The sequence below is a fragment of the Narcine bancroftii genome, chromosome 3, assembly GCF_036971445.1.
Source record: "Narcine bancroftii isolate sNarBan1 chromosome 3, sNarBan1.hap1, whole genome shotgun sequence".
In the NCBI taxonomy this organism is placed as follows: domain Eukaryota; kingdom Metazoa; phylum Chordata; class Chondrichthyes; order Torpediniformes; family Narcinidae; genus Narcine; species Narcine bancroftii.
The window spans coordinates 247012181-247039039 of record NC_091471.1 but is presented as its reverse complement, the minus strand read 5'-3'; the positions used below and the strand labels follow the sequence as shown (position 1 = coordinate 247039039).

General features: G+C 44.5%; 1 protein-coding gene across 1 annotated transcript in view; it reads left to right on the top strand.

The window, feature by feature from the left end:
* Nucleotides 1-16868: 16868 nt before the first annotated feature.
* Nucleotides 16869-26859, top strand: part of LOC138756809 (uncharacterized) — a 66700-nt gene continuing 56709 nt past the window's right edge. Inside the window, exon 1 of the mRNA XM_069923199.1 lies at nt 16869-17025. Coding sequence (XP_069779300.1) covers nt 17015-17025 — 11 coding nt within the window. The 5' untranslated portion in view covers nt 16869-17014. The remainder of the gene's footprint in view (nt 17026-26859) is intronic.

Here is a 26859-nt window from a genome sequence, read left to right as displayed (position 1 = left end):
ATTCCCACATCTAAAACTCCCTTAACCCCAAATGTCCCCTCTCTGAGTTGCCCCTTGTCCCTTGTCGGGCAACCACATCTCCCCTCTCCATTTGGATTGTGAACCCGCTCGCAAGCGTTAACTGATTTTGCAGTGACTGTTATTCTCTCTCACCCAGCCCCCTCCAGAAAGGACTTTTATCTTCACATATAACAAAGCTCACCCTCTTAATTCCCCTCTTACTTCCTTTCTTCCCTTTCTTCCCCTTAGTTCTTACTTATACATTATTTTTCTTTTTTATATGAAATTTGTCATCATTCTTGTTCTTTTTTTTTTTAAATTTTTTTATTTTTCACACCATAAATCACATTAGCCATGATATACACTATTTCTTTTCACACATATACAGTGACTTTTTCTCCCCCCCCTTTCCTCCCAAACCACCCCCCCACCCCCCCCCCCCTCTCATCCATTTTAGGTATACAATCTAGGTTGCATTAAGCCAGTCAGACAATGTTGTCATTCAACAAAATTACACCAGAAATTCTACTGAGTCCATTCTTTTCTTTCCTTCTCCTTCCATCAACTTAGGTAATGTTTGTCCCCGGTAGGTTTTCGCTATTGTATTTAATGTAAGGCTCCTATACTTGTTCGAATATTTCAATATTATTTCTTAACCAATATGTTATTTTTTCTAATGGAATACATTTATTCATTTAAATTTGGTAGTTTCTTCCTTTTAATTTGGTTATGTATTCCATTAATATTTAAAGACATATAGTTCAGCATAGCCCTTTTATATTTTGTTTATCTTCTCTTTCCGTTTTTCCATCATTACCTTTCCTCCTTTTCCATTTCTGTTTTCTTATTTTCAACTCTTTATAAGACAACATTCCTACAACATCTAACATTTTCCTTATTCTCCTATTTCTATCTTATTTATCCCCAATCTCCCCTTCACCTCCTGAGTTGTCCTTTATCCCTTGTCGGACAACCACATCTCCCCTCTCCATTTGGATTTGCGAATCCACTCGCAAGCGTCAACTGATTTTGCAGTGACCGCTATTTCCCCCCACCCCGCCTCCCCCAGAAAAGATTTCACTTTTCATATGTCACAAAGGTCCCTCTTTTAATTCCCTCCTTATTCTCTCTATTCCATTACCTTCCCTTATTAATTCTTGTCTATACTATCTATATTTTCCTCTAAGTACAGATACATTCATGTATGCTCATTGTCTCTATTCACTCTTATACCTCTTTACCTGCATACATATCAATCGTGATCATTTTTACTCTCATTACCCGTCTTCATCCCTCAGTCTATTTTTGTCTTTACCCACATACATATCAGTCGTGATCATTTTAACTCTCATTACCCGTCTTCCTCCCTCAGTCTATTTTTGTAATTGTTCTGCAAATTTTCGTGCTTCTTCTGGATCCGAGAATAGTCTGTTTTGTTGTCCTGGAATAAATATTTTCAATACCGCTGGATGCTTTAGTATAAATTTATACCCTTTCTTCCATAAAATCGCCTTTGCTGTATTGAACTCTTTTCTCTTCTTTAGGAGTTCAAAACTTATATCTGGATAAATGAAGATTTTTTGCCCTTTATACTCCAGTGGTTTGTTGCCCTCTCTTACTTTTTCCATTGTCTTCTCCAGTACCTTTTCTCTTGTAGTATATCTTAGGAATTTTACTACAATAGATCTTGGTTTTTGTTGTGGTTTAGAGGCCAATACTCTATGTGCCCTTTCTATTTCCATTTCATGCTGTAGTTCTGGACATCCTAGGGTCTTAGGGATCCACTCTTTTATAAACTCCCTCATATTCTTGCCTTCTTCATCTTCCTTAAGGCCCACTATCTTTATGTTATTTCTTCTGTTATGGTTTTCCATTGTATCTATTTTTTGAGCTAGTAGTTCTTGTGTCTCTTTAGTTTTTTTATTAGATTTCTCCAATTTCTTTTTTAAGTCTTCTACCTCCATTTCTGCTGCTACTGCCCGCTCTTCCATCTTGTCCATTTTTTTTCCCATTTCTGTTAAGGTCATCTCCATTTTAATTATTTTCTCCTCTGTGTTGTTTATTCTTTTTCTTAAATCCTTAAATTCCTGTGTTTGCCATTCTTTAAATGACTCCATGTATCCTTTAATAAGAGCAAGTATATCCTTTACCTTGCCTATCTTTTCTTCTTCTATTTCACCATACTCTTCCTCTTCTTCTTCCTCTGGGTTGACCATCTGTTGTTTCTTTGTTGCCCTTTCCTCCTCTTCTATCTTGTTTCTATTGTCTTCTGTGGTCTCTTCTTGCTGCAGGTGTTCTGCAGCTGTCGTTGCCGGCTGTGGAGATCGACTCCCCAGCTGGTCCCCCCTCCCGTCGGTGTGTTCTTTTTCATTCGCATCGCGCATGCGCGAAACTTCGCGCATGCGCGGTTGCGCACTTTTGCTCGGCTCTGCGAGCCATTTTTGTAGTCCATTATTTACCGACCTGAGGGAGCGGGTTTCTCTCTCCGCAGCGGGTCTCTTCGGACAGGTAAGGCCTTCACCTTTTTCCTCCTTTGTCTTCTCTTCCTCTCTTCTTACCGTTGCTTTCGACTTTTATTTTTTTGTCGCCATCTTCTTTCCACCTTTATACTCACTTTTCTGTAACTTTTATTTCTGTGCCTTTGTGTTTTCTCTTGTTTTTCCCGACTTTTCTGGAGAGGGCTGGAGTTCACCGTCCGGCCACTACTCCATCGCGTGACTCCTCCATTCTTGTTCTTGTTACATCTCTTCATCTCTCTGTCTGTTTTGCAGGCGTTCTCCAAATTCTCGTGCTTTCTCCGGATCCGAGAACAGTCAGCTTTGCTGCCCTGGGATAACTTTTTTAAGCACCGCTGGATATCTTAACATAAATTTATAGCCTTTCTTCCATAGGATCGATTTTGCTGCGTTAAACTCCTTCCTCTTCTTCAGGAGCTCAAAACTTATGTCTGGGTAGAAAAAACTTTTTGACCTTTGTATTCCAGTGGCTTTTTGTCTTCTCTTATTTTTTTCATTCCCTTCTCCAATATATTTTCTCTTGTCATATATCTCAGGAATTTTACTAGAATGGATCTTGGTTTTTGTTGTGCCTGTGGTTTAGGGGCTAATGTTCTGTGTGCCCTTTCTATTTCCATTCCTTCCTGTAATTCTGGCATTCCTAGGACCCTGGGGATCCATTCTTTTATAAATTCTTTCATATCTTTGCCTTCTTCATCTTCCTTAAGGCCCACTATCTTTATATTGTTTCTCCTATTATAGTTTTCCATTATATCCATCTTCTAGGCTAACAACTCCTGTGTTTCTTTAACTTTTTATCAGATTCTTCCAATTTCTTTTTTAAGTCGTCCACTTCCATTTCTATGGCTATTTCTCGTTCTTCCACTTTGTCTACTCTTTTCCCTATTTCTGTCGTTACCATCTCTAATCTATACTCACATTTTCTTCTGTACCTTTTATTCTTCTTTTTATTTCATTAAATTCTCATGTCTGTCATTCTTTTAATGCTTCCATATATTCTTCAAAAAATTTCCTATCTATGTACAGTCCATTCCCTTTATCTTCTATTTCTCTGTGCAGAGCTTGATGTTCTCCCTCCTCTTCCCCTGAGTCCACTCCAGGACCTGTGTCGTCTACCTCTCTTCCTTGTATCTGTGCCTCTTCTGACTTTCTTGTCGGGCTGTTTATCTCAGTTTGCTGGGTATTTTTTTTAATTAACGGTGTCTTGATGTTGGTCCTCTTCCTCTGCACTGGTCATCTGTTGAGTCTCTGATTTCCTTTTTTCATTCTCCTCCCTCTCGTTCCCATTATTTTCTGTATCTTCCTGCTGGGAGCCCTGCTGTCAGGTCTTACTCAGCTGTTTAAGCTGTGGAGTTCTACTCCACAGCTGGTCCCCCCTCCCTTCAGTGTTGTCTTTGTCATGCGTGGTTGCGCACCTCTGTTTGGCTCCGTGACCCATCCTTGTAGTCCTGCGCTCGGAGGGACGCGACCCTTCGGGGTTTCCACTGACCTCAGGAAGTGGGCTCCTCTTTACACGGCGGGTCCCTGCTTCTTCGTACAGGTAAGGCCTTCACCTTTCTCTTCCGACATCTTTCCTTCTTTTCTTCCCGTTGTTTCTGGCTTTTCTTTCTTTGGTGCCATTTCCTCCACACCTTTATTTTTTATTTGTTGTGGTTTGTGTGTCTGTGGCTTTGCTCTTTCTTTACTTTTTTCCTTCTTTTCTGGAGAGGGCTGGTATTCTCCTATCAGCCACTACTCCATTATGTGACTCCTCGACAACCACTCTTTGATGCCGTCCACCGAGCCAATTTGTATCCTGTTTGTTAACTCATTTAAAATTTTAGATTTAGACTTACAGTACGTAAAAGACCATTTTGGCCCACTACTCTATGCCGCCCAATTTACATCCCTTTAACCTACAACCCTCCCCCCCACCCCGGTACGTTTTATTTTGAACGGTGGGAGGAAACTGTATCTGTGTTGTGGTAAACCAACACAGACATAGGGAGAATGTACCAACTCTTTACAGAGCCAAGTCAAATGTAAAAAAGAACCTACTTCTTTAAAACATCTAAAACATAAATCTGAAGAAATTAAATTATATATCTTTAATTCCTGAGAGTTAAATACAACTGATGTATAAAATTATAATGAGCTAATCTATGTTGAACATTAATAATCTTAGTCATAGATAGCTAAGCATCTTGATCAATTGTAACTCCTAAATCATTTTCCCATTTTAATCTTCACTCCTGATACGTTATCAATGGCTCATGTCAGACTAGAAGTTGTGATTAAATAGGCTTTAATCACCATAAACTGCAAGTCCATCTCACATGTTGTTGCCCTGGTTCCAAGGCAGACACTGAGGGAGGGTTTTGGGCATAGCCGCCTTTATGGGGATTCTGATGGGGAGGAGTTACAGGTACAGGGCGGGCCAGCCCATATAATACATTAGACAGCACAAACAGTTACACAGGGGTTCCACCACAACTCCACTGAGGACACCTACAAGAAGTGGTATCTTAAGAAAGCAGCCTCTATCCTCAAGGACCCCCCCCCCACCACCACCCAGGCAATGCCTTCTTCACTCATCAGGACGGAGGTACAGGAGCCTGAAGACGAGTGCAAGAATTGCTTCTTCCCCTCTGCCATCAGATTTCTGGGCAATCAAACCTCAGACACTTCCTTCTATTTGTTCTTTAAATCTAATTTACAGCAATTTTTACTCCTTTACGCTGCTGCAAAACAGCACATTTTGTGACATGCTCATGATAATAAATCCAGATTCTGGGAAGTCCATTCCACTCTAGGACAGGAGCCTGAAGATGAGGCCTCAGCAGCACAAGGACAGCTTCTTCCCCACTGCCATCAGATTCCTGACTTGCAGTTTATGGTGATTAAAGCCTATTTAATCACAACTTCTAGTCTGACATGAGCCTTACTTTTCGTGCACTATAATTCTTCTTATTATTTTATTTTTTATTGTGATGTTGTAGGATGGTTATAATATGAACTTTTGCACTATGATATGCTGCCCCAAAAACACCGAATCTCATGACAATAAATCCAGATTCTGATTCAGGTTCTGTCCTCTTTTCTCAGTGCAGAACTGAGGGAGTATCTCACTATTGGAAACGCCTCATTCACATGACTTATTAAAACGAGTGCCTCCCGGCTCAGTCAAGTGGACACGACATCCGTGGCAATAACTGATCCAGTGAACATTTCCAAACAGATTATCTGGATGTGGGTGGGCAGCGCCTTTACAGTGCCAGCGAATGGGACCGGACCGGAGTTCAAATACCACGCTGTCTTGTCTGTTCCCCCTGTGTCTGCGTGGGTCTACTCCTGGTTTCCTCCCGTCATTCGAAATGTAACAGGGTTGGGGGGATGGTGTAGACTAATGGGGTGTAAATTGGGCAGCGCGGACTCATGGGTCGAAACGGCCTGTACCCGTGCTATATGTCTAAAATTTAATATTGGAGATATTACTGCACACAAAATGGCTGCAGCATCTCTAACATTACAGTGATGACCAGATCTCATCGGCAGTGAAGCATTGAAAGAGATGTGAAAAGTGCTGTCGAAATGCCCCCCACATATTTTTCCCCCATCCCCCAGGTTATGCAACTGATGACACGTGGGTCAAATCTGTTACATTGCAGAACATCGAAGTAAAGAAAGCCTTTTATTTCATTCTGTTCCCAGCTGCAAAACTTTCTCAGCAACATGTCAATCTCGAAGGGGTGTTGTGATCTTGTAGTTAACAGTAATTTGACATCTTGACCCACATTTGCTAGAAGAATATATTTCATGTCACACAATATAATACTGCTGACATCCTTTCAGATGAAGACTGGAACATCTTGTAAGGAAAGCAAAAAGTGTGAGGTTAAAATGACTGAAATCCAAGTGAGATAAAATGACCTAACCACAGGCTGGCTCAGATCTGGCTCAGATTTTAGAAGAGTCTTGAATTTGTATTGCACCTTTCACATTCTTTTCGAATGTCACAACCAGTGTTGGAACTGCGGGCACATTGTGCATGGCAAGCTCCCACTAACAATGAAGAAATAGTCTTGTTCAGTGAAGATGGTTGCAAGAGGCATCAGTGACATTTTCCATGCCCCTTTTTCAAAGGATATTTGGGATCTTTTACCCTTTTAGGTGCAGGGTTCTGGGTTATTGCAATATTCACAACATTGGCCTCGAGATCGTCTCCCAGTATAGGGTCAATGCGGATTTTGGCTGCCCATGTCTTCGCTACAAAGACGTAATGAAGCACGATCTCCATTCATTCCATGTCAACCATACCGACTGGGAGGGCCTCGCAAAAAAATCACACTGCATGGCGTTCCGCGATTTGCAGCGGCACATCACAATGTGCCAACAAATACAAAAAGTTCTGTGAGGGCAGAAGAGCTACAAGGCACCGTGTTCATCTTCGCTCGTGAAGGGATGGGCCGTGTTGATTATGTGGATTTTAGGGTCAGGTCCCTGCGAATCTTCTGGCTCAGAGACATCTTTCCCATTTCCAAATTTGCCAGTGACACCACAGTCTTCAGCTGAATCACAGACGGCAGTGGGGAAGCGTACGGGAATGAGATAGATCAGCTGGCTGAGTGGTGTCACAACCACAACCTTGCACTCAACGTCTGCAAAACTAAGGAACTGATTGTGGACTTCAGGAAGGGGAAGCCAGGAGAATGCAAACCAGTCCTCATCGAGGGATCAGCAGTAGAGAGCAAAGAAAAAATCTTCAAATTCCTTGGTGTCAACATCTCTAAAGATGCATCCTGGGGCCTTCATGTTAATGAAATCACGAAAAAGGCTCTCCAGTGGCTAGACTTCGTGAAGTGTTTGAGGAGATTTGGTACGTCACCATAGAACAGTTGTTTTCAAACTTTTTCTTTCCACTCACATGCCTCACTCCATAATCCTGATGCCATCAGTGCTCTCTGATTAGTAAGGGATTGCTTAAGGTAATATGTGAGTGGGAAGAGATGGTTGAGAATCTCTGCTCTAGACCCAATTCTTACTGAAATATTTTGCTTGAGAAAAATTGTCATTGTCCCATTTCCTTTGGAGTTCTGAAACCGTGCACATAACGAGTCCATTAGGGACAATTAAAACTTTTTCTTTCCACTCACACACCACCTTCAGCAATCCCTTTCTAATCACAGAGCACTTATGGCATAGGGAATACTTATGTTTATGGAAAGAAAATGTTTGAAAATCACTGCTGTAGACTCTTGCAAATCTCTACAGGGGTACCGAGCAGAGCTTTCTGACTGGTCGCATCACTGTCTGGGTCAGAGGTGCCAATGCACAGGAGAGTAAAAGGCTACAGAGAGTTCTGAACTCGGCCAATGCCATCATGGGTATCAACTTTCACATCTACAAGAGACGGTGTCTCACAAAAGCAGCATCTAATATCAAGGACCCCCACCACCCAGGCCTTACCCTCTTCACACTGCTTCCAGCAGGAAGGAAGTACAGGAACCTGACGGCAAACACCCAATGGCACGAAAAGAACTTCTTCCCCTCCGCCATCAGATTTCTCAAAGGACAATGGACACTCCTTCACTTTTGTCCTTTTCCATTCATTTTAAATAAAAGCTATTTAAAACATTTTGCACCTGTAATGTTTCCACAAAACAACAAATTTCATGACACATGTTCACAACAATAAATTCTGATTTTGATTCACATTTGTTCTGGAAGTTGATAGAAGGCTCATGTTTCTCTTAAAATTGGAGATCTGCAATTCTGCTTTGTGGAGTGTGGACGTAGCTTTAATTGAATGTTTTAAAAATAATAACTAAAACCAAATAAAGCCGAATAACTTAATAACTGATTTAAAACCACAGTGTGAAGAGTTGATGGCGGCTTTAAAAAGTATTGAAACTTGATGCATGGTAAGTTTTCAGGCTATGGATTGAGAACAGCTAAAAGTTTGTCAAACTAATAGGCCGAGTAGATTCCCTTAGTCCTGCCAAACACTGATGGATTAGAACAGGTTTTGTTCATGTTACCTATTGAAATCCTTTCACCTTTTAAAATTTTTAATATTTCAGGCAGGGGTGTAGCCAGGTTCTAAAGTTAGGGGGAGTGAGTTCATAAAAAAGTTCAGTGGGGTTGAATAGCGGGCTGCACTGATTTTTAAGTGGCATCGGACCGGGGGGTCGGGAAGGGGTCACTCCCTGGGGGGAGGGCTTGTGGGGGGCAGCTTCAGTCCGAGAATGTGGGGAAGGGGGAAGGCGCCACTTTTGAAAAGCGTGCTCTACTCCCCCTGCACTTCCTCTCCAGCCATGCCACTGATTTCAGGTGCACCTGTTCAAACAGTTGCCCCCTCGACCCCTCAGTGCACACCAAGTACATCCCTGGAGGAGGTCCTCTGTTCCATTATACGTTAGCACAACGCTATTACAGAGCCAGTGACCCGGGTTCGAATCCGACGCAGTCCGTAAGGAGTTTGCACGTTCTCCCTGTGTCTGTGTGGGTTTCCTCTGGTTGCTCTGGTCTCCTCCCACCTTTCAAAATGCAGGTTGTAGGTTAATTGGGTATTCGGGCTGGAAGGGTCTTTTAGGGAGCTGTATGCCTTAATTTCAACGTTTAAATGAGGAATATCATGACCAATCTTTGGTGAGCAAGGGTGGCACTTCTCAGTTCAATCAGGCTTGGTGACCAAGTTGTTTTGTGCACATCATTTAACTGCAACTAACCGCCATTTGTCAGAAGAAAGATCCTGTTTTTAGCAGGAGAACTAGCAGTAGTTTCCCATCTCTTTAAAAAAATATCCTGCTTTTGGAGTAAATTGGCCTGCCTGGCGTGGAATAGACTGTCTGTTGTAGACTTGCATGATCTACCACATTTCTAGCTCATTAACTAATGTGCAGAGGTCAATAAATACTTGATTAAGTATAGATGAAGGAGTGAATCTAACGGAAATTACACTGTCCTTACACACACTTTGTTGGGTCTGAAAAGAATTTAACAATAGGATTATCCCCACTCTCTTTAACCTTGCCTCATCGTTCCACATTCCAAATTCTTGGTCTTTCTTCCCCCTCCCCCCCGCCCACCCCCTTCTCTGTCTGCCATTTATCACTCCCCTGCATCAGGCGGTATGGTCAATTGGGTGGCACAGGTTTAAATGGCCAAAATCGGTTCCTACCGTGAAGTAAATAAAAATTGTCTCCCATCTAGCTCCATCTGTCAGTCATCCTTCACCCTTCCTGAGTCCATCAATCATTTACTGAGCCGTCTCACCGCTCCTCCTCTTCTCTTCGCACTGGCTACCTTTCCTCTCAACAATCTGTCTTGACCAAGGAGTGTGACCCCACACATCACCAAATCCTTTACCCCCCCCCCCCCCGCCCCCAGGGATGCGGCTTGACCTGCTGAAGCTCATCCAGGTTTTTATCTCAGGATTTCAGCATCTGTGGTCTTTTGTGTCTCCCTTTTCACTTGGTAATCTCTCCGGCTTCATTTTCCTTCTTCCCCTCTTCACCATGTCTCTCCACATTTCTCTGTGTGATCTTGGCAGGAGATCATGCCTGTGGCTCCATTTCTCTCTCCTAAACCTTAGCATTTTGCACCTGTAATGTTTCCACAAAACATTAGCATTCTCTTTCTCGGACCGTAAGGTCGAGGAACAGAATGACGCCATTTGGCCTGTCGAGTCCACTCCTCCATTCTGTCACGAGTTGATCCATTCCCCCAATCAGCCCCACTCCCCATAACCTTTCATGACCTGACTATTCAGATACCAATCAATTTACTAGCCTAAAGGAATATTCATTTCAAAGCTGTTAAATAAATGCTACAAAATCATACTGAGCTGTTACCAAATTCCCCATACCCACCTTTTCCCCATGTTCCTACTTTGGCTAAAATAATGAATCCATCTCAGATATAAAATTAAGATAGATCCAAATATAGGAACAGAAACTTTTGCAAATATGGAGTAGGTCAGGCAGCATCATCAAAGAGGGAAACAAAGTTTTTTTTCAGGTGAAATGTTCTTAGTAGAGGTCTACAAGATTATGAGAGGATGGACAAGGTGGACAGCCAGCACCTTTTTTCCTCAGGGCAGGAATGGCAAACCCGAAAGGACATCTGTACAAAGTGAAGGGAGGGAAGCTTAGGAGAGACATCAGGGGTAAGTTTTTTTTTAACAGAGGGTTGTGGACACCTGGAATGTCTTGCCAGGGAGGCTGAAACATCAGGGATTTTTTTAAGAGACTCTTTGACAGGCACATGGATGAAAGAGAAATAGAGGATTACTGATGCACGATCAAAAACTGAAGTTGCTGAAACTGAAGGCTTTTATTTGCAGGAATGGACAGCATCACTGTATTGGTCACTCACACTGACTCAGACTCGAACTGGAGGAAAGCTTGTGGCACGACAGTCTTTATGGGGTAGAAAATCATGAGCTGGCCAGAGAGAGCAGGGTCAATCAGGAAAGGTCATGTAATTTACATACAACGAATATGTACAATAGTGGTTTCACCACAGTTAAGAGGTAGGAAGGGTTTAGTATTTTTTTGGTAGGAATATATAGGTCAGCACAACATCGAGGGTCAAAGGGCCTGTACTGTGCTGTAGTGTTTTATGTTCTATATTCTTTTACAAGTTTGGTTTCAGATTTGCAGCACCTGCAGCATTTTACTCTGCTCTATGAATCTCTGTCCACGAGTTTGGTTTCAGATTTGCAGCACCTGCAGCATTTTACTTTGTTCTATGAATCTCTGTCCACAAGCTGCCGAGTTCTATCGTCCAAACAGTAATGAGTGGTAACATTAGTAATATGTTTTAATTAGGGATTTATTAAGTGATTGGAAGTTCAAAAGCTGCCTTGGAGCCCAGATGTCCTTTAGTTCAACTGCTGGTCAAATAACAGACCACCATTCCTTGTCTGAACATGCATTCGTTAAGATCTCAGCATGCTACAAACTCTGCTTTCACAGAAGAATTGGGGACTGCTTGGGGACTGGGTCAGAATTTTCCGGATTCTCGGGTGGTTCATCCTTGGCGTTTACACTATGCGCACATGCACACAAAGAGCTGAGAGTTGTTGACAGGCCCGGATTCTCAGGTGGTCCGGACTTTTGGAATTTTATTGTAATTTGTTTGAGAAGTTGGAGGAGATTTGGTTTGTTATCAAAGACTTCCAAAAATTTTTACAGTTGTATCGTTGAGAGCATTCTGGCTGGTTGGATCATTGGTACGGAGATGGCAACACTCAGGACAGGAAAGATCTCCAGTGGGTTGCGAACTGGGCCTGCGGCATCACAGGCACCAGACTTCACCCCATCGAGGACATTGACAACAGGCAATGACTTAAGAACGCAGCCTCTATCCTTGAGGACCCCCACCACCCAGGCGATGCCCTCTTCACTCTGCTACCATTGGGAAAAAGGTACAGGAGCCTAAAGATGAGCACTCAGCGGCACAAGGACAGCTTCTTCCCTTCCTCCACTAGATTCCTGAATAATCAATAAACCAAAGACACTGCCTCACTTTTCATGTACTATTATTTTATTTTTTATAGTAATATTGTAAGATGGTTATAATATGAATATTTGCCCTGTGACGCTGCCACAAAACCCCAAATTTCATGACTTGTTCATGACAGTAAACTCTGATCCTGATCCTTGATGATTGCTGCTGCTCTCTGACGCCATCGTTCTATGCAGGCTTTCTCGATAGTTGGGAGGGTTTTGCCTGGGCTGTCTCCACTATCTTTTGGAGGGCTTGGTGCTCAGGGGTGTTGGTGTCCCCAATCCAGATGGTAAATGCAGCCGGTCAGCACGCTTTCCACCACAACTCTGTAGAAACCTGTCATCCCAAACCTCCGCAAACTCAGCCTGGAGGCTGTAAAATTTCATTTACAAAGGTGTGGGTGATCCTGTCTGTGTGTTTTGCACCGAGGACTGAAGGACGCTGTTTCTTTGAGTGGTACATTCAGATGGTAATAAACTTGAGTATGAACTCGATATTGCTAGGGCACTGTGGCGATATGACCACCAGCCAACTGCAGGGGGCGAACTCTGTACCTGCTGGAAGACCATCAAAGGGCTGACTCCACCTGGCTGGCTGTCAATCAGCTGACCTGAATATAGACCTGAGCCGGCCCCTCCCGAGCCAGTCACTCGGGGAGCCACCAAGGCATGAACTGGTGTTCAGACTTTTACTGGAATAAAGCTTGCTCGCTGCTACCTCAGAGGGGACGCATTTGACCCCGTCCAACCTCTGCTGGCCTTTTTAATCAGTACAATTCATTTGCTGTTTCTTATTTTTATTTCCTAAACTGGTTAAGAGACTCTTAGACAGGGACAAAGATGAAAAATATAGTGGGTCATGAGGCAGGGAGGGTTTAGTTTTGTTTTGGTAGGTGTATATGGCTCAGCACAACATGGTGGGCTTGCACTGTACTGAAATGCTCATTAACAGAAAATGGCATTACATGCGAGAGAACTTAATTCAAGGAGGAGGAACAATTTTGCCTCAGGTTGGATTTAGTAGTGAGACGCAGGGGAAAGATTCCTTCTCATCTGCTCCGAGACTATGACTCAATGCTTACCCTCGAAAACTCACAAAGCCAGAACGAGGCAGATCCAGTCCTGCCACCAGCTTCGGTTTGATGCTGTGATTTTCCTATTATCATCTCTTCTGAGAGGACTGATTTAGTTCCCAGAGAGTCTTCCTACTGCATAGAAACTTGGCCCCATATTGTTTTCATCTCCCCACTTCTGCTTTGCTCCCTAATGGCCCACCGTCATCCGCACGCGCATTTATCCTGAACTCCAGACATATGAGGTCTCCAGTCTGTGCTCCAACCTCAGGACTCACTCTCTCTCTAACAAGCTGTAGAGGAAACATATGCTGTTAATTTTTAATTAATTTTTTTTTAAATTTAAATTTTTGCTATTTATGCCTCTATCCTCTGAATGAATAAAATATAAAGGCTGTCAAAATGGACCAAATGACCCTGTTGTGGGATTTACATTTAGAAAAAATGTAGACAGGCCATTTCGACCCACGAGTACAGCCCATTGACCTACAACCCTGGTGCGTTTTGAATGGTAGGAGGAAACTGGAGCCCCTGGGGGCAGTGTGGGGGGGGGGGGGGGGGAACCCACCCAGACACAGGGAGAGCGAACAAACCTGTTACAGACAGCGCGGGATTCAAAGCCCAGTCCCGATTGCCATAAAGGTGTTAACCACTTTGCCGACCGTCTCGTCCCACTCACAACCCTTCCCAGACTGCAATGTATTCTCGTGCTCAGGTACAGAACAATTTTAACCCTCTGAAGCGGTTTAGAAACAGAAATGATTAAACGTGGAAAGAAAAAAAATATTGCTTTGAATTATTTTTTTAAATTTAGAGATTCAACATTTGAGATGTTGTCCTATTTGTGCTGCAGACAATGTGACTGCCAATTGGTGTGATAATTTTGGATAATTGCAGTTACACTGCAGTTGAATTTTACCCATTTTGAGTGAGTCAGAATCTAAAAAGTGTAGCTCCATTGATGGTCAATTAAGGCCAGTCAGTCACTTACTCTAATTTCGATCTGGAAAATCAGAACATCGATCAATAAATCTATCCCAAGTACAGAAAGCTCTGGGTTAGAAGTTTTGCGCATGTAGTTGGGTTTATATTTTGGAGGAGTTTGGCGCAGGATGTAACATTATTCATTAAAATATTTAAAAATTGGAAAAATTAATTGATTAAGCATTGATTAAAATTGTTTCTTGACAACGGGGAATTGGGAGGAGCAGGGAGGGGGGGGTGGAAGGGATCCGGGGCAGGTGGTGATGAAGGGGGGACTGTGGTGGTGGTGGAGGGGGACTGGGGGTGGGGGCATTGATGGTGGAGGGGGGACAGGGGAGGTGGTGATGGAGGGGGGGTCTGGAGTGGGGGGTGGTGGTTGGGTGGGGACCGGGGAGGTGGTAGTGGAAGGGGGGGTGGAGGAGGGGTCCGGGTCGGTTGGTGGTGGAGGGGGGACCAGGGAGCTGGTGATGGAGGGGAACCAGAGGGGGATGGAGGGGGACCGGAGGGGGGGGAACCGGACGGAGGGGCACCGGAAGCAGAGAGTGTCCATGAGGGGTGGAGGACTCTGCCGGACCCTGCCAGCGGAGATCGGGGAGTCCGGTCCCCCGGCCCTAGGGCAACCTTCCTCCACTCCCCCTGAAAGGGCTCAGCCAGAGGCTCCCTCCCACTGGTCGCCGCCGCTCACTCACTGCCAAGCCTCCAACGCCCGTTGTGCCGTGTCGGTCTGCTCAACGTGATATAGTTGACAGCCGCTGTACCGAGTGCAGGGGCCCACACGACAGGCCGAAGAGCTGCTCCTTGCTTCATAATGAGTATAATTGTCGGGAAATCTACTTGTTAGTGCCAAAATGTCCAGCGCCAAATTGTGTGCACCAATATGTCCCAGACCCAGTTTGTTTGTAGCAAGCTCCCACAGGCACTGAAGATAATCCTCACGTGTAGCACCTACTGACCCTTCCCCTTTGGGATGGGGGGGAGAGAGACCCGACAAGGAGAGGAGGGTGCAGACTCCACATAGACTGCGCAGGAAGTCAGCAGCAATCAGGGAGCTGGAAAGCAGGGTTGTCCCGCTTGCTCAGTTGGGGGGGGGTGGGGGTGGCGGGGGTCACGTGATAATTGTTGCCCCTTTTTGGTGATGTTGACTGAGGGAGGAAGTGTTGGCTGCCAAAAGGTCAGGTAAGAGCTCTGCTCCCCTTTAAATGCAGCATTATAATTAAAGAGTTGTCTCTGATTTACATTTAAATGAATGAACATCACTGCCCCAGGAATCTTGTACTGTTTTTAAAAAACTATCATCTGTGGCTCAGTCGGTAACTCTCACTCTTTCAGATTTTTTGTCAGAGAACATACATGATATCACAGGCAACCCCGTGATTCTTTTTCCTGCAGGTGAGGCAGAATTACCACTTATTGGCACTGCAAAAAAAAACTGTGCACAACGTACACATGTAAACAAATCAAAAAATGTAAATAAACTGACTGCAATGCAAAGAGGAAAAAGAAATCAATGAAATGAGTTTGTGGTTGAGGAGTCTGATGGTTGAGGGGTAGCTGCCGTTCCTGAACCTAGGGATGCGAGTCTAGTGGCATCGATACCTCTTTCCTGATGGCAGCAGCGAGAACAGAGTGTGTGCTGGGTGGTGTGGGTTCTTGATGATCGCTGCTGCCTGGGTTTTGCCTCTGATGTCCTGGACTGGGTCCATTACATTTTGCTGGGCTTTACACTCAAGGGTACTGGCATAGGCAGGTCTTTCTTTTCTGAGTCAAATCCTATCCTGGAGTCTAGTGTGGAAATCTAGGCCATCGGTGCAGCACTGATAGAATGCTGCATCGTTGAAGAGGCGATCTTGCAGAGGCGATGGCAGATATGTTTGCCCTCAGAGGTAGATGTAAAATACCCCAGGGAAACATTTTGAAGAAGTGGAGGGAGGGAGGGGCTCTCACCCAGCCTGTTGTAGCCAGGACTCACTCCTCAGTCACCAGATGACGATCATGACATGACCCTGCCTTTCAGTTCTCTGAATGGCTGCTGTCTTCTAGCGCTGTCTGTGTGGAGTCTGCATGCTCTCCACTTGGCATCTCCCACCCATCCCAAAGGGGGACGGGGTGAATTTGGGCACCAGAACTTTGGTGGTCATCAGCGCCCATGGGAGCTTGCTATCCACGGAACTAGCAGCCACGCAGCCCACTGCATAACAGGGACCACATCGCCAACATTTAGTAAACCTTCACGGACAATCGGTTAACCCCAGGGGGGGGGGGGGGGTGGGCAACCTTTTAATTTAGACCTACAACACGGTGACAGGCCATCCCGGCCCACGGGGTGCAGGTTATGGGGGCGGCTGAAATGGCCTACTACCATGCTGTAGGTCAAGAAAATGAAAAGGTTGCCCACCCCCCCCCCCGTTAACGGATTGTGAAGGCATTTAGAGAAAATGAAAAGGGGTCATCGAAATACTTCAATTTTTTTTAAAATGCAGCTTATGTGCAATATTTTAAAAAATCAGAGCAGTAGGGTTTGCATTTATTTCAAGGTATGATTGCAAATGCAATATTTTTAACCAAAAATAGACTTCCTTCACAAAGGAAAACCGAACAAGTCTCCCCCACCCCACAAATTTCCATCTCTGTGCACTGATAGCTTTCATTTCTATTTACACCAGCGTGTCAGATGCAACGAGGAATGTTTCTGTTGGAGGCTGACAAGGGGTGGGGGGGGGGGGGGTGGTCTGGTGCTTCCGTCTGCTGGAGAAAGGCTGGCGGTGGGATCAGCGCAGTCCTTCAGGTCGCCTGGCAGTGGACGAGGTGGCAGCCAAGGCTGGCAGATCCCTCCTGCCCTCTCCCTCCCCGGGAGAGCGCCGCGCAGGGAGCCCCCCTCCCCTCCCCACACCGCCCTTGCCGGCGCTTTAACCCCGCTTGGTCTCGCTGCCTCTTCCCCGAAGCGGAGCGCATGGATTTCAGGTGAGTGACTTCTGCCGATCATCGCTGGGGCCAATTCAGCGGCCAAAATGCGGGGACATCTCCCGCACTCTGTTGGTTTAAAAGCAGATTTGTCGTGGCTGGGCAGTTTCCTTTTCAAGGCGCTGTGCAGAATATAATGGTCAATCCCGAACTCGTTCCAGGATCGGGGAGGTTCAGCCCCGACTTGACAAAGGGGGGACGTTTCATCTCCAACCTGCGGCGAAGACACCGAGCTTCGTGGTTCATCTGTTGTGGGGGTGGGGGGGAGGCGATGACTGAGAACTTTGCAAGGTGTCAATGAAGACTTGGGCGCCTTTGAATGACCCCCCCCCCCTCCCTTTCTCTTTGCAGACTTTGCATTTTTTAAAAATTCTGGCTTCTCGTACGATTTATAGATACAATTTTAAAATCCCCATTATCCGGCACCTGGGGGAGGAATCGCGGGTGCCGGATAAGCGAAATTTCCGGTTGACTGAGACTCATTCCTCCCCTGCGTTAAGAATACGTGGTCTAAAAGACAGTGCAAAATGTAATTTCAAAAAGAAAATCAGTGCTGTGCAAAGTTTGCTTTAATCCGGCAATTCCCGGAACTTGCAACATTTAAATATGAATCCCGGTCACTGGTGCTGTAACAGTGTTGCTCTTACCGGGCCGTTGTCGCAATTAACCCTAACCACCCCACCCCCCCCTCCAAGTTTACTTTACTAATATCATCATTGTTTGGGTGTCTTGCCATTCGGCGAGGGCGATCATGGTCTCTCCGTCCGTCATGATCTCTGACCCTCCGAATTGTAGCTGTTCTCCTTTGGTGAAGGCTCCAGCTTTGAGGTGAGACCGTAGTCGCTGTTGAGTTCGTGATTATATAAGAGAAAAACACTGAAGTGGTTTCCTGTCGCCTTCTTCAGTTGCACTGTCCGTACTGGGCAGGTAAACCCTGGACATTGATCAACAAATTCATCTGCCCAGTGTTTTTACAACCATCAATTCCAATTTGTAGAATCTGCTTGTAAAAACCACACACCAATCTGTGATCCATGACCTCACATGACCCTGATTGGGAGGCTAAACAGGTTACCCAAGGGTGACCTGCAGGTTATTGGACGGAAGTTGCACCTTACACCTCCTTTTGCTGAAAAATTGACCAACACGGACACCAACATGAACTTGTATACCTAATACTAATACTAGGCAGGGATAGGGAGGCACTTTGGGAGAGTGGCCCCAGCAGCGAGCAGCATTGTCCGGCTCTTCATCCTAGTGTCCTAGTCAGACCCTCCATAATGGACATACCTGCAGGGTTGGGCTTCTGTTTCTGTGATTGACACCTGTGTAAAACAAGTTTAGAAGCCAGGTTCTGGAGAGTGGGAGCTTCTCAGTCGCCTTTCTCATTTTTCCCTCACCATTCAGCCTGTTCAGACTATGCAAGATCTGGGACCATCCCCATCCTGCTGGGGTTTCCTCTGGGAGCTCTAATCTCCTGCCCCATTCACGAGGGTTGGGAGGTTAGATGACCAAGGGAAATGGCCCTTCCTGTGGAGGTGAAGGGTGAGACCGGTAGTGGAGGTGATAGGAATGTGGGAAGAATAAAATGATGTTAATGTATAGAGGATTTGGTGATCAGAATGGACTGGTATTATCTCCCCCAAGGGACAGCCCAGATTTTTCGCTCCAGATGCAGTCTAACCAGGGGTGCACAAGGCTGCTCCGCAACTCCTTCCCTTGGTACGTCTTGTCAGAACCACTATGTATAGTATTTATAAATCATTTCAAATTCTCTGGTTCTCAACCCTTTTTCACCATGGACCACCTTAAATATTCCTTAAGTAAATATATTTAAGACAAGGTTGGATAGATTTTTTGCATAGTAATGAAATTAAGGGGAAAAGGCAGGTAGGGGGGGATGAACCCATGATCAGATCAGCCATAATCTCATTGAATTGCAGAGTAGGCTCGACGAGCCAGATGGCCAACTCCTGCTCCTATTCCTTATGTTCTTAAACCCATGCCACCCAATGACACCCAAGTTATCCTACAATCCCTGTACGTTTTTGGAGGGTGGGAGGGCACCGGAGCACTCACCATGCAGGCCATGGGGAGAATATCAGGCAGTGTCAGATATGAACCCATGTCGTTGACTCTGCAATAACGCCGCACTCTATTATGCTCTTATTACTTTGGAAGGCCACCGATAAGAGATCCAGGGACCACCAATGGTGGGGTGGAGGAATGGCAAGCTTGAAACCCTTCCCAAATTTTGATGGAATAAAAAGAGAATTTTTGTTTATAATCATCAAATTTCCAATCTTGTTTTACATATGACTTCTTATTATAGCAGTAACACTGGTCTTCACCACGAACCACCTATAACTCATCCGCAGGCTACTATTGGTCTGCAATCCAGATGTCCAACTTGAACTGACTTGAACGATAGAAGAGGCATAATGTGCCCAGGCCTGTTCAGGGCATAGGAGTTGTGCGTCAGCCTGGTACAGCCTTGGTTAGGCCGCATCTGAAGCAGATCTGGCGAGATTATACCAGTCAAGGAGGAAGAAAGCTTTCAACGAGGTTTTCAAAGACATTTAGACAGGTATACAGATAGGAATGGTTCAGAGGGATGTAGGATAAATGCAGGCAAATGAGTCTAGCTCAGGCAGGCAACTGGGCTGGTATGGATGAGTTGGGCCAAAGAGCAGTTAATGCCATAACTGCAGCCACTGTGTTCCAATGCTTGAAAGTTAGTTGATGCATTACCCTGGATGGAGTTGAACCTCTTGAGAACAATTGGAGCCCCATGCTGCATGTGACCTGACCACTTGCTTCCATAAGGCACAGCAGAAATAGGCTGTGCAGCCCATCGAGTCTGCCTCGCCCATCCCAATTTAATCATGAGCTGATCCATTTTCCCACTCGGCCCCACTGCCTGGCCTTCTTCCCATTACCTTTGAGGCCCTGGCTAATCAAGAACATATCAATCTCTGCCTTTAATACGCCCAATGACCTGACTTCCACAACCCCCTGTGGCAACAAATTCCACAAATTTACCACCCTCTGGCTAAAGGAATTCCTTTGCATCTCTGTTCTAAGTGGACGGCCTTCAATCCTGAAGTTGTGCCCTCTTGTCCTAGACTCTCCAACCATGGAAAACAACCTTTCTATATCTACTCTGTCCACACCTTTCAACATTTGAAGGGTTTCCATGAGATCCCCCCCCTCTTTTTCTTAAATTCCAACGGGTACAGGCCAAGGGCTGTTAAACTCTCCTCATATGATAACCCTTTTATTCCTGGAATTATCCTTGCGAACCTCCTCTGAACCCTGTCTATCATCAGCTCATCCTTTCTGAAATGAGGGACCCAAAACTGCTCACAATACTCCAAGTGAGGTCCCACCAGAGCCTTATAAAGCCTCATCATCACATCCCTGCTCTTACATTCTATTCCTCTTGAAACGAACACCAGCATTGCATTTGCCTTCTTCAACACCGACTCAACCAGGCAAGTTTACCTTCAGGCCATCCTGCACGAGGACTCCCAGGTCCCTTCGCATCTGGGTATTTTCAGTTTTTTCCCCATTTAGAAGTTACTCCGCCCATTCTATTTGCATGATCGTACACTTTCTGACATGGTACTTAATTTTTGTTTCCTGCAGGATTTGCCCAAGAGCAATTGGGTGCAGGAATCATGGACGATGGTCGATCTCCAGGCCAGTCTCCCCACCCCTCCCCAGCTCAAATCCAAAGCAGCCTCATACTTCCTAAATTACTCTGTGTTCTTCCTCTCTCACTGAGTCACACAGATTCTTATCCATCGATTCTTAATAATTGACTTCCATGGCTGACTCGTGTGAATAAGTAAAGCAGCGGGAAGCAATGCTCATCTTAATTGAGTAAATCACTTAGTCGTGAGATGTGAAGGATTAAAGTCATGAATCTTTGCAAGGCAGGGATGAGAGAAGACTGTGTTCCTTGCAGCTACATTGAAGATTATTGATGGCAGTGTAACCCACAGATAAGCCGATGTATAAAGGTTACTCTATTTTCATTAATCTGTTCCCAGGAGAGTTCTATATTTTCTGATTATTTTTATATAAGTATCTCTCCCCACTCACCGCACAAGCTCGCCACAAGGGTGAATTGACAAGCAGAGGCTTCTTCTGTGTGGCAGTGTAATAACCTTGGAGGGATATCCTAAAGGGGCAGGATTGTTTCACGGAGGGAGGTCAGGCAGGTTACTGTTTGCATGGCATGAAACGAAGGTCCTCCAGCGTTTCTGCAATTTTTTTACTGTTTGGGCTTCATGTCCTTTCAACGATGTTCTGGTGCGGTTTCAGGCCAGCGAAGTACTTTGTGTCATGCAGACATTTTATTGAAATTGAAGTTCCACATTGAAAAATACAGAGGACATAAAAATAGTTTAAAAATAATACATTACACTTTGATCATACCAGTTCATCCAAGGTACCCCGCATTCTCAATTAAACAAATTATACTACGGGAATATTTTATTATAAAAAGATCTAAACCCACTACCAAAAATGAAGTTGTTTGGCAAGGAGAGGAATAAAGAATCCCTTATCAAAGTAATAAATTACTTTATTATTCATATCAAATCAGAGATTCTGAAAATAAGTCATAAAAGGTTTGAAAATTGAATTCAAATTGGAAATCTTCTCTAAGTTTAAATATGACAGACATCATGTAGCCATTGAGCGTAAGTAGTCGGAGCAAAGTCCTTCCGTCTGAGTGACACTGCTCGCCTAGCCATAAGAGACATAAAAGCAAATACATGCAAATCAGATGCCATTAGAGTTATGCCACTCTCTCCAACAATACCAAACAGGCAATTAAAGGATTAGGCTTAAAATTTACTTTACAAAGTACAGAAAAAACTTCATTTCAGTATTTCTCAAGGCTCTGGCATGTCCAAAACATAAGAATTAATGAAGCATCCCCATTGTTGCATCTAACATGATGAGGAGATACATCTGCATAAAAATTAGATAATTTTACTTTGGACAAATGAGCTCTTTGGACTATTGGACTTTCAGTAGGAGAGAGTGGCGGGCACATAAAGATGAGGTTTCAACCAATTTGAAAATTACAAGTTTCTTCTGAGATTAAAAGGTGTGGGTCCTGTTCCCAGGCTTTTTAAATTTTATCTATAGGATCCTCTCTTATTCCCAACAACATGCCATAAATGTTAGATATTGAACCATTATAAAAAAAACTTGTAAATTAAAAATTATATCTATTAAATTCTTACCAGTGCTCATAGGAAATGTATGTAATTGAGATGGCAAAAAATTCTCTAATTTTTAAATAACAAAAAAAAAGAGTATTTGGTAATCTATATTTAACTGACAGTTGTTCAAAAGAAGCAAGACTCCTTCAATAAATAAATCTTTAAAACATTTAATGCCTAATCTATACCATTCTTTAAAAGCTATGTGCAGACATTGTTGTGATATTGGGAATACAGCCGGATGTACCATCAACATTTCACAAAAGGCTAAATAGTGCAGCAATCAGACTTTTAATAGCTAAAGACTGGAACACTATCAAACGACCATCCACCTCCTTGACTGATCAGAGCAAAAGGAAAGGGGTAGCCTGCAAGGGCCTATGGGCCTATTGATAGCAGAGTGTAAGAGTGGATTATCACACAGCCACCGATCTGTGCATAACAAGATCTCACAAAGAAACAATTTACATGGTGTGGGCAAATTTGGTGTATTGTGTGTGGTTTTGTTCACCTAACTACATCAATAAGATATAAATATGTTTGAAAGAGTGCAAGGATGTTGCCAGGACTTGAAGAACTGAGCTACAGGGAAAGATTAAACAGATTCAGTCTTTATTCCCCGGGGCACAGAAGAATGAGGGGAAATTTGATAGATGTATACAAAATTATAGAGAGCGTAAATGCAAGCAGGCTTTTACCACTGAGGTTAGGTGAGATAAAATCTAGACAAGGGAACAGTAGGGGGAACTTCTTCACTCAGAGTGGTGGGAGCGTGAAACGAGCTGCCACTCAATGTGGGCTCAATTTCGACATTCAAGAAAGAAAATGGACAGGCACATGGATGAATGGGGTATGATCCAGGTCAGTGGGATTAGACAGAAAAATAGTTCAGCACAGACTAGAAGGGCTGAAGGGCCTCGTTCTGTTCTGTTGCATACTATGGTTCTACTTGACTCTTGATCTGACCCTACTTGCCGAGATGCAAAGCGAGGATACCTGAGCAATGGGGATTTTTGGTAACTCCTGAGGTGTGATGCTCTTTGCGAGTTTTGTCTCTCACCCACTACACCCAAAGGTGCTGATTCTATGAAGATCTTCAGGGTTGCGCAGTGCAGTAGAACAGAGGGATCTGGGAATATGGATACATAATTCCCTGAAAGTGGCATCACAGGGTTGTACAGAAAGATTTTGGTACTTGGCCTTCATAAATCAAAGTACAGGAGTTGGAATGTTATGGTAAAGTTGTACAAGACATTGGCGAGGCCACATTTGGAGAATTGTCTGCAGCTTTGGTCACCGAACTTCCCCCTCTGCCCGTACACTTCCCCCTCACTCCACATGCCACCGCCGGCACTTTGTGTGCTGCTGCTACACCTCCCCCTCACCGTGCATGCACCAGCCGGCACTGTTTTGGACCCCTTTAAAATAAATGTTTAAAGGGAACATTGGGGGACGGGGGGGGAGCCTCTTCACGCAGAAAGTGGTGGGCGTGTGGAACGAGCTGAAGTGGTGAAAGTGGGCTCAATTTCACATTTAAGAAAAACAATGGGGCAGGTGCATGGAGACTAGGCAGGATAATAGCAACTGGGCAACAAAAGTTTTGAACATATTTGGATGTATTTTATGGATTTTGGGCTGCTGATCACAAAAATCACCTTAAATATCCTCTCATGTACTGTTTTTTTGAGATGTAACTTATTTTTGTGATTTCCTGTCGTATTTTGTCTGCTAGCATATAGCTGTTTTGGTCAGTCCAAGTATGACTGGCATGCAATCAGGGCAGGTGCTATGCAAATATTGTCTTAGGCCTGAAAGGCTTTTAAAGATGCTGTTGAGAATTTTCTCGGCAACTACAGAGCACCAAACTATATCCAGCTGATTGACAACTCGCTTCAAGCTGACAAAAACATGAGTGCAGAATCTCATTGAAAATTCATTTTCTGCATTCGCACTTGGACGCCCTCCCTGCTGATCTCGATGCAGTCAGTGACAGACACAGTGAAAGATTTCACTAGGACATTGAAATGCGGTATCAGGGCAGCTGGAATCCATTAATTCTGACCGACTATTGTTGGACGCTGAGATGAGAGGTATCAGATGCTGAGTACAAACGAAAATCAGCGGTACAAACATGCTTAGGTCAGTTGAACTAACACAATGTGTCAGCATCATTAAATATGCATATAATTCAATAAATGTTAATTTAATGTTTCTCCGACTTCCTACGTGATACAGCAAATCTGAAATAATCTTTGTGTTCAGCTTGAAGTTGTCTAGCATAATCCTCCATTTGTTTTCAAACCTTTTGAAAAAAATTGTTGTCCAGTGTAATTTGGCACAGACTAGATGGGCTGAAAGGCTTGTTTCTGCCCTGTAGTGTTCTTTTGTCTAATAATAGAACAGTATAGCGCAGGAAAAGCCCCTTTGCCCCACCATGTCTGTGCTATCTCACTGTCTAATTTGCCTGCATCCTTCTATTCCCCTCCCAGATGGGATTTCTTTATCAGTCCATTCTAATTGGGCACTTTTACCCAGTCAGAAGCAAGCCTAACATACGAGCTTAGAAATTAAGATGCAAGATTCCTTTATGTCATGCACAGAATATGTAATATTTCATAAAATTGCCTCCTGCCTGCCCAAGGCAGACAAAGAGTGGTCGCAATTAGCATCACCCAGTGCCCCTTATGGTATGAGAGAAAGAGAGTCAAAGTGATTGAGTGTCCGTGGATTCCCCTCCAGCGCTCCTGCACAGACATAGTGGCAATGAAACCACTGGTGCTTTCTGTAATTTCTCCGATGGGTGCCTGTATTCATGTAGTTTCATCCCAAATCTGGTGGCTGGTGCTCCTCAAAGACTGTGCTCTCTGCAGCCTTCACCACTGTACCCCTTTCACCCAGCAATCCCACTTCATTGGCGTGTGAATGACCAGCGATTGAAGCCCAGTCAGGTCGTTCAGACTGAACCAAGAAAATCCGGCTTAGGAGCTGAGGCGCTGATACTACCCGCCTCGCTGGGTAATTACCGGGAGAAAAATGACCCCCCCATCCCGTGTTCGCCGCTTTCACACAGGTAAGGGAAGCAGTTGAAAGACGGGAATTGATTGTCTTTTAACCACTTCCCTTACCTCACTTGAATTGATGGGAATTTCAGGTTAAGTGAACTACTCACAACCAAAGGTATTCTGGAAGACATTCACTTTGTTCAAGATCTAGAGAGTTATAATTACCTACTAAATCATGATTACTGCTAAGCAAACTACCCAGACCAAGAAATAGAAGACCATAAAATATAGGAACAAAGTAGGCCATTCAGCCCATTGAGTCTGTTCTGTCATTCCATCATGCGCAGATCCATTCTTCCACTCTGCCCCACTGTGCCCGAAATACAACCAACAACATGGCCTCTACAGCCGCCCGTGGTAACAAATTCCAGAATTTTATGTGTGTAGATTGTAAGTCCCTTGACCCATATTTCCCTAAGAAGAGGAGTACTAAATCCTCCCTACCCCACAACCCTCTATTTTTCTTTCATTTCCTGAGCCTGTCTAAGAGTCTCTTAAATGCCCCCAATGTTTCAGCCTCCACCACCATCCCAGACAAGGCATTCCCAGCATCCGCAACTCTCTTTTAGAGTTTAAAGGAAGCCTTTAGATTAATTTTATACCATTTTATCCTTTATTTACAATTAAGTTCCATTCTTGATTTCATGCTCTATAGTCGGAGATCAACACCTCAAAGATGCGTGCTGGGCCCACTTCTCTATCACTCTACACCCACGACTGTGTGGCCAGGCACAGTTCAAATGCTATCTACAAATTTGTCGACGCCACCACACTCATTGAGAGAATCACAGACGGGATGAGGTAGCGTACAGGAGGGAGATTGATCAGTTCGTTGAGTGGCGTCACACCAACAACCTTGCATTCAATGTTAGCAAAGCCAAGGAGATGATTGTGGACTTCAGGAGGAAATCAGGAGAACACGACCCAGTCCTCATTGAGGGGTCAGCAGTGGGAGGGTCAAGAAACTCACATTCCTGGGTGTCAACATCTCTGAGGATCTGTCCTGGAGTCTCCATGTCGATGCAATCACGAAGAAGGCTCATCAGCAGCTTTACATTTTGAAGAGATCTGGTATGTCACCGAAGACTCTTGAAAACTTCTACCAAGGAGAGCATTCTGTCAGGTTGCGTCACTGTCTGGTTCGGAGGTGGCAATGCTCAGGACAAGAAAAGAATCCAGAGGGTTGTTAACTCGGCCTGCGACTTCACGGGTACCAGGACGTCTACAAGAGGTGGTGTCTTAAGAAAGTAGCTTCTGTCCTCAAGGACCCCCACCTCCCAAGCCAACTCCTCTTCACTCTGCTACCATCAGTAAAAAGGTATAGGAGCCTGAAGACGAGCCTTCAACGGCACAAGGATATCATAGAGCACAGATTCAGGCCCTTCAACCCACTGAGTCTATGCTGAGCCTTCAACAGCCATCTACACTAATCCCATTTCATTCTCCCTTCCCCCCCCACCCCCCCAATTCTCATCAGCGCCAACCTCCCCCCACCCCGGCCTTCTCACTAGATTCTAATGCTCCCCTATACA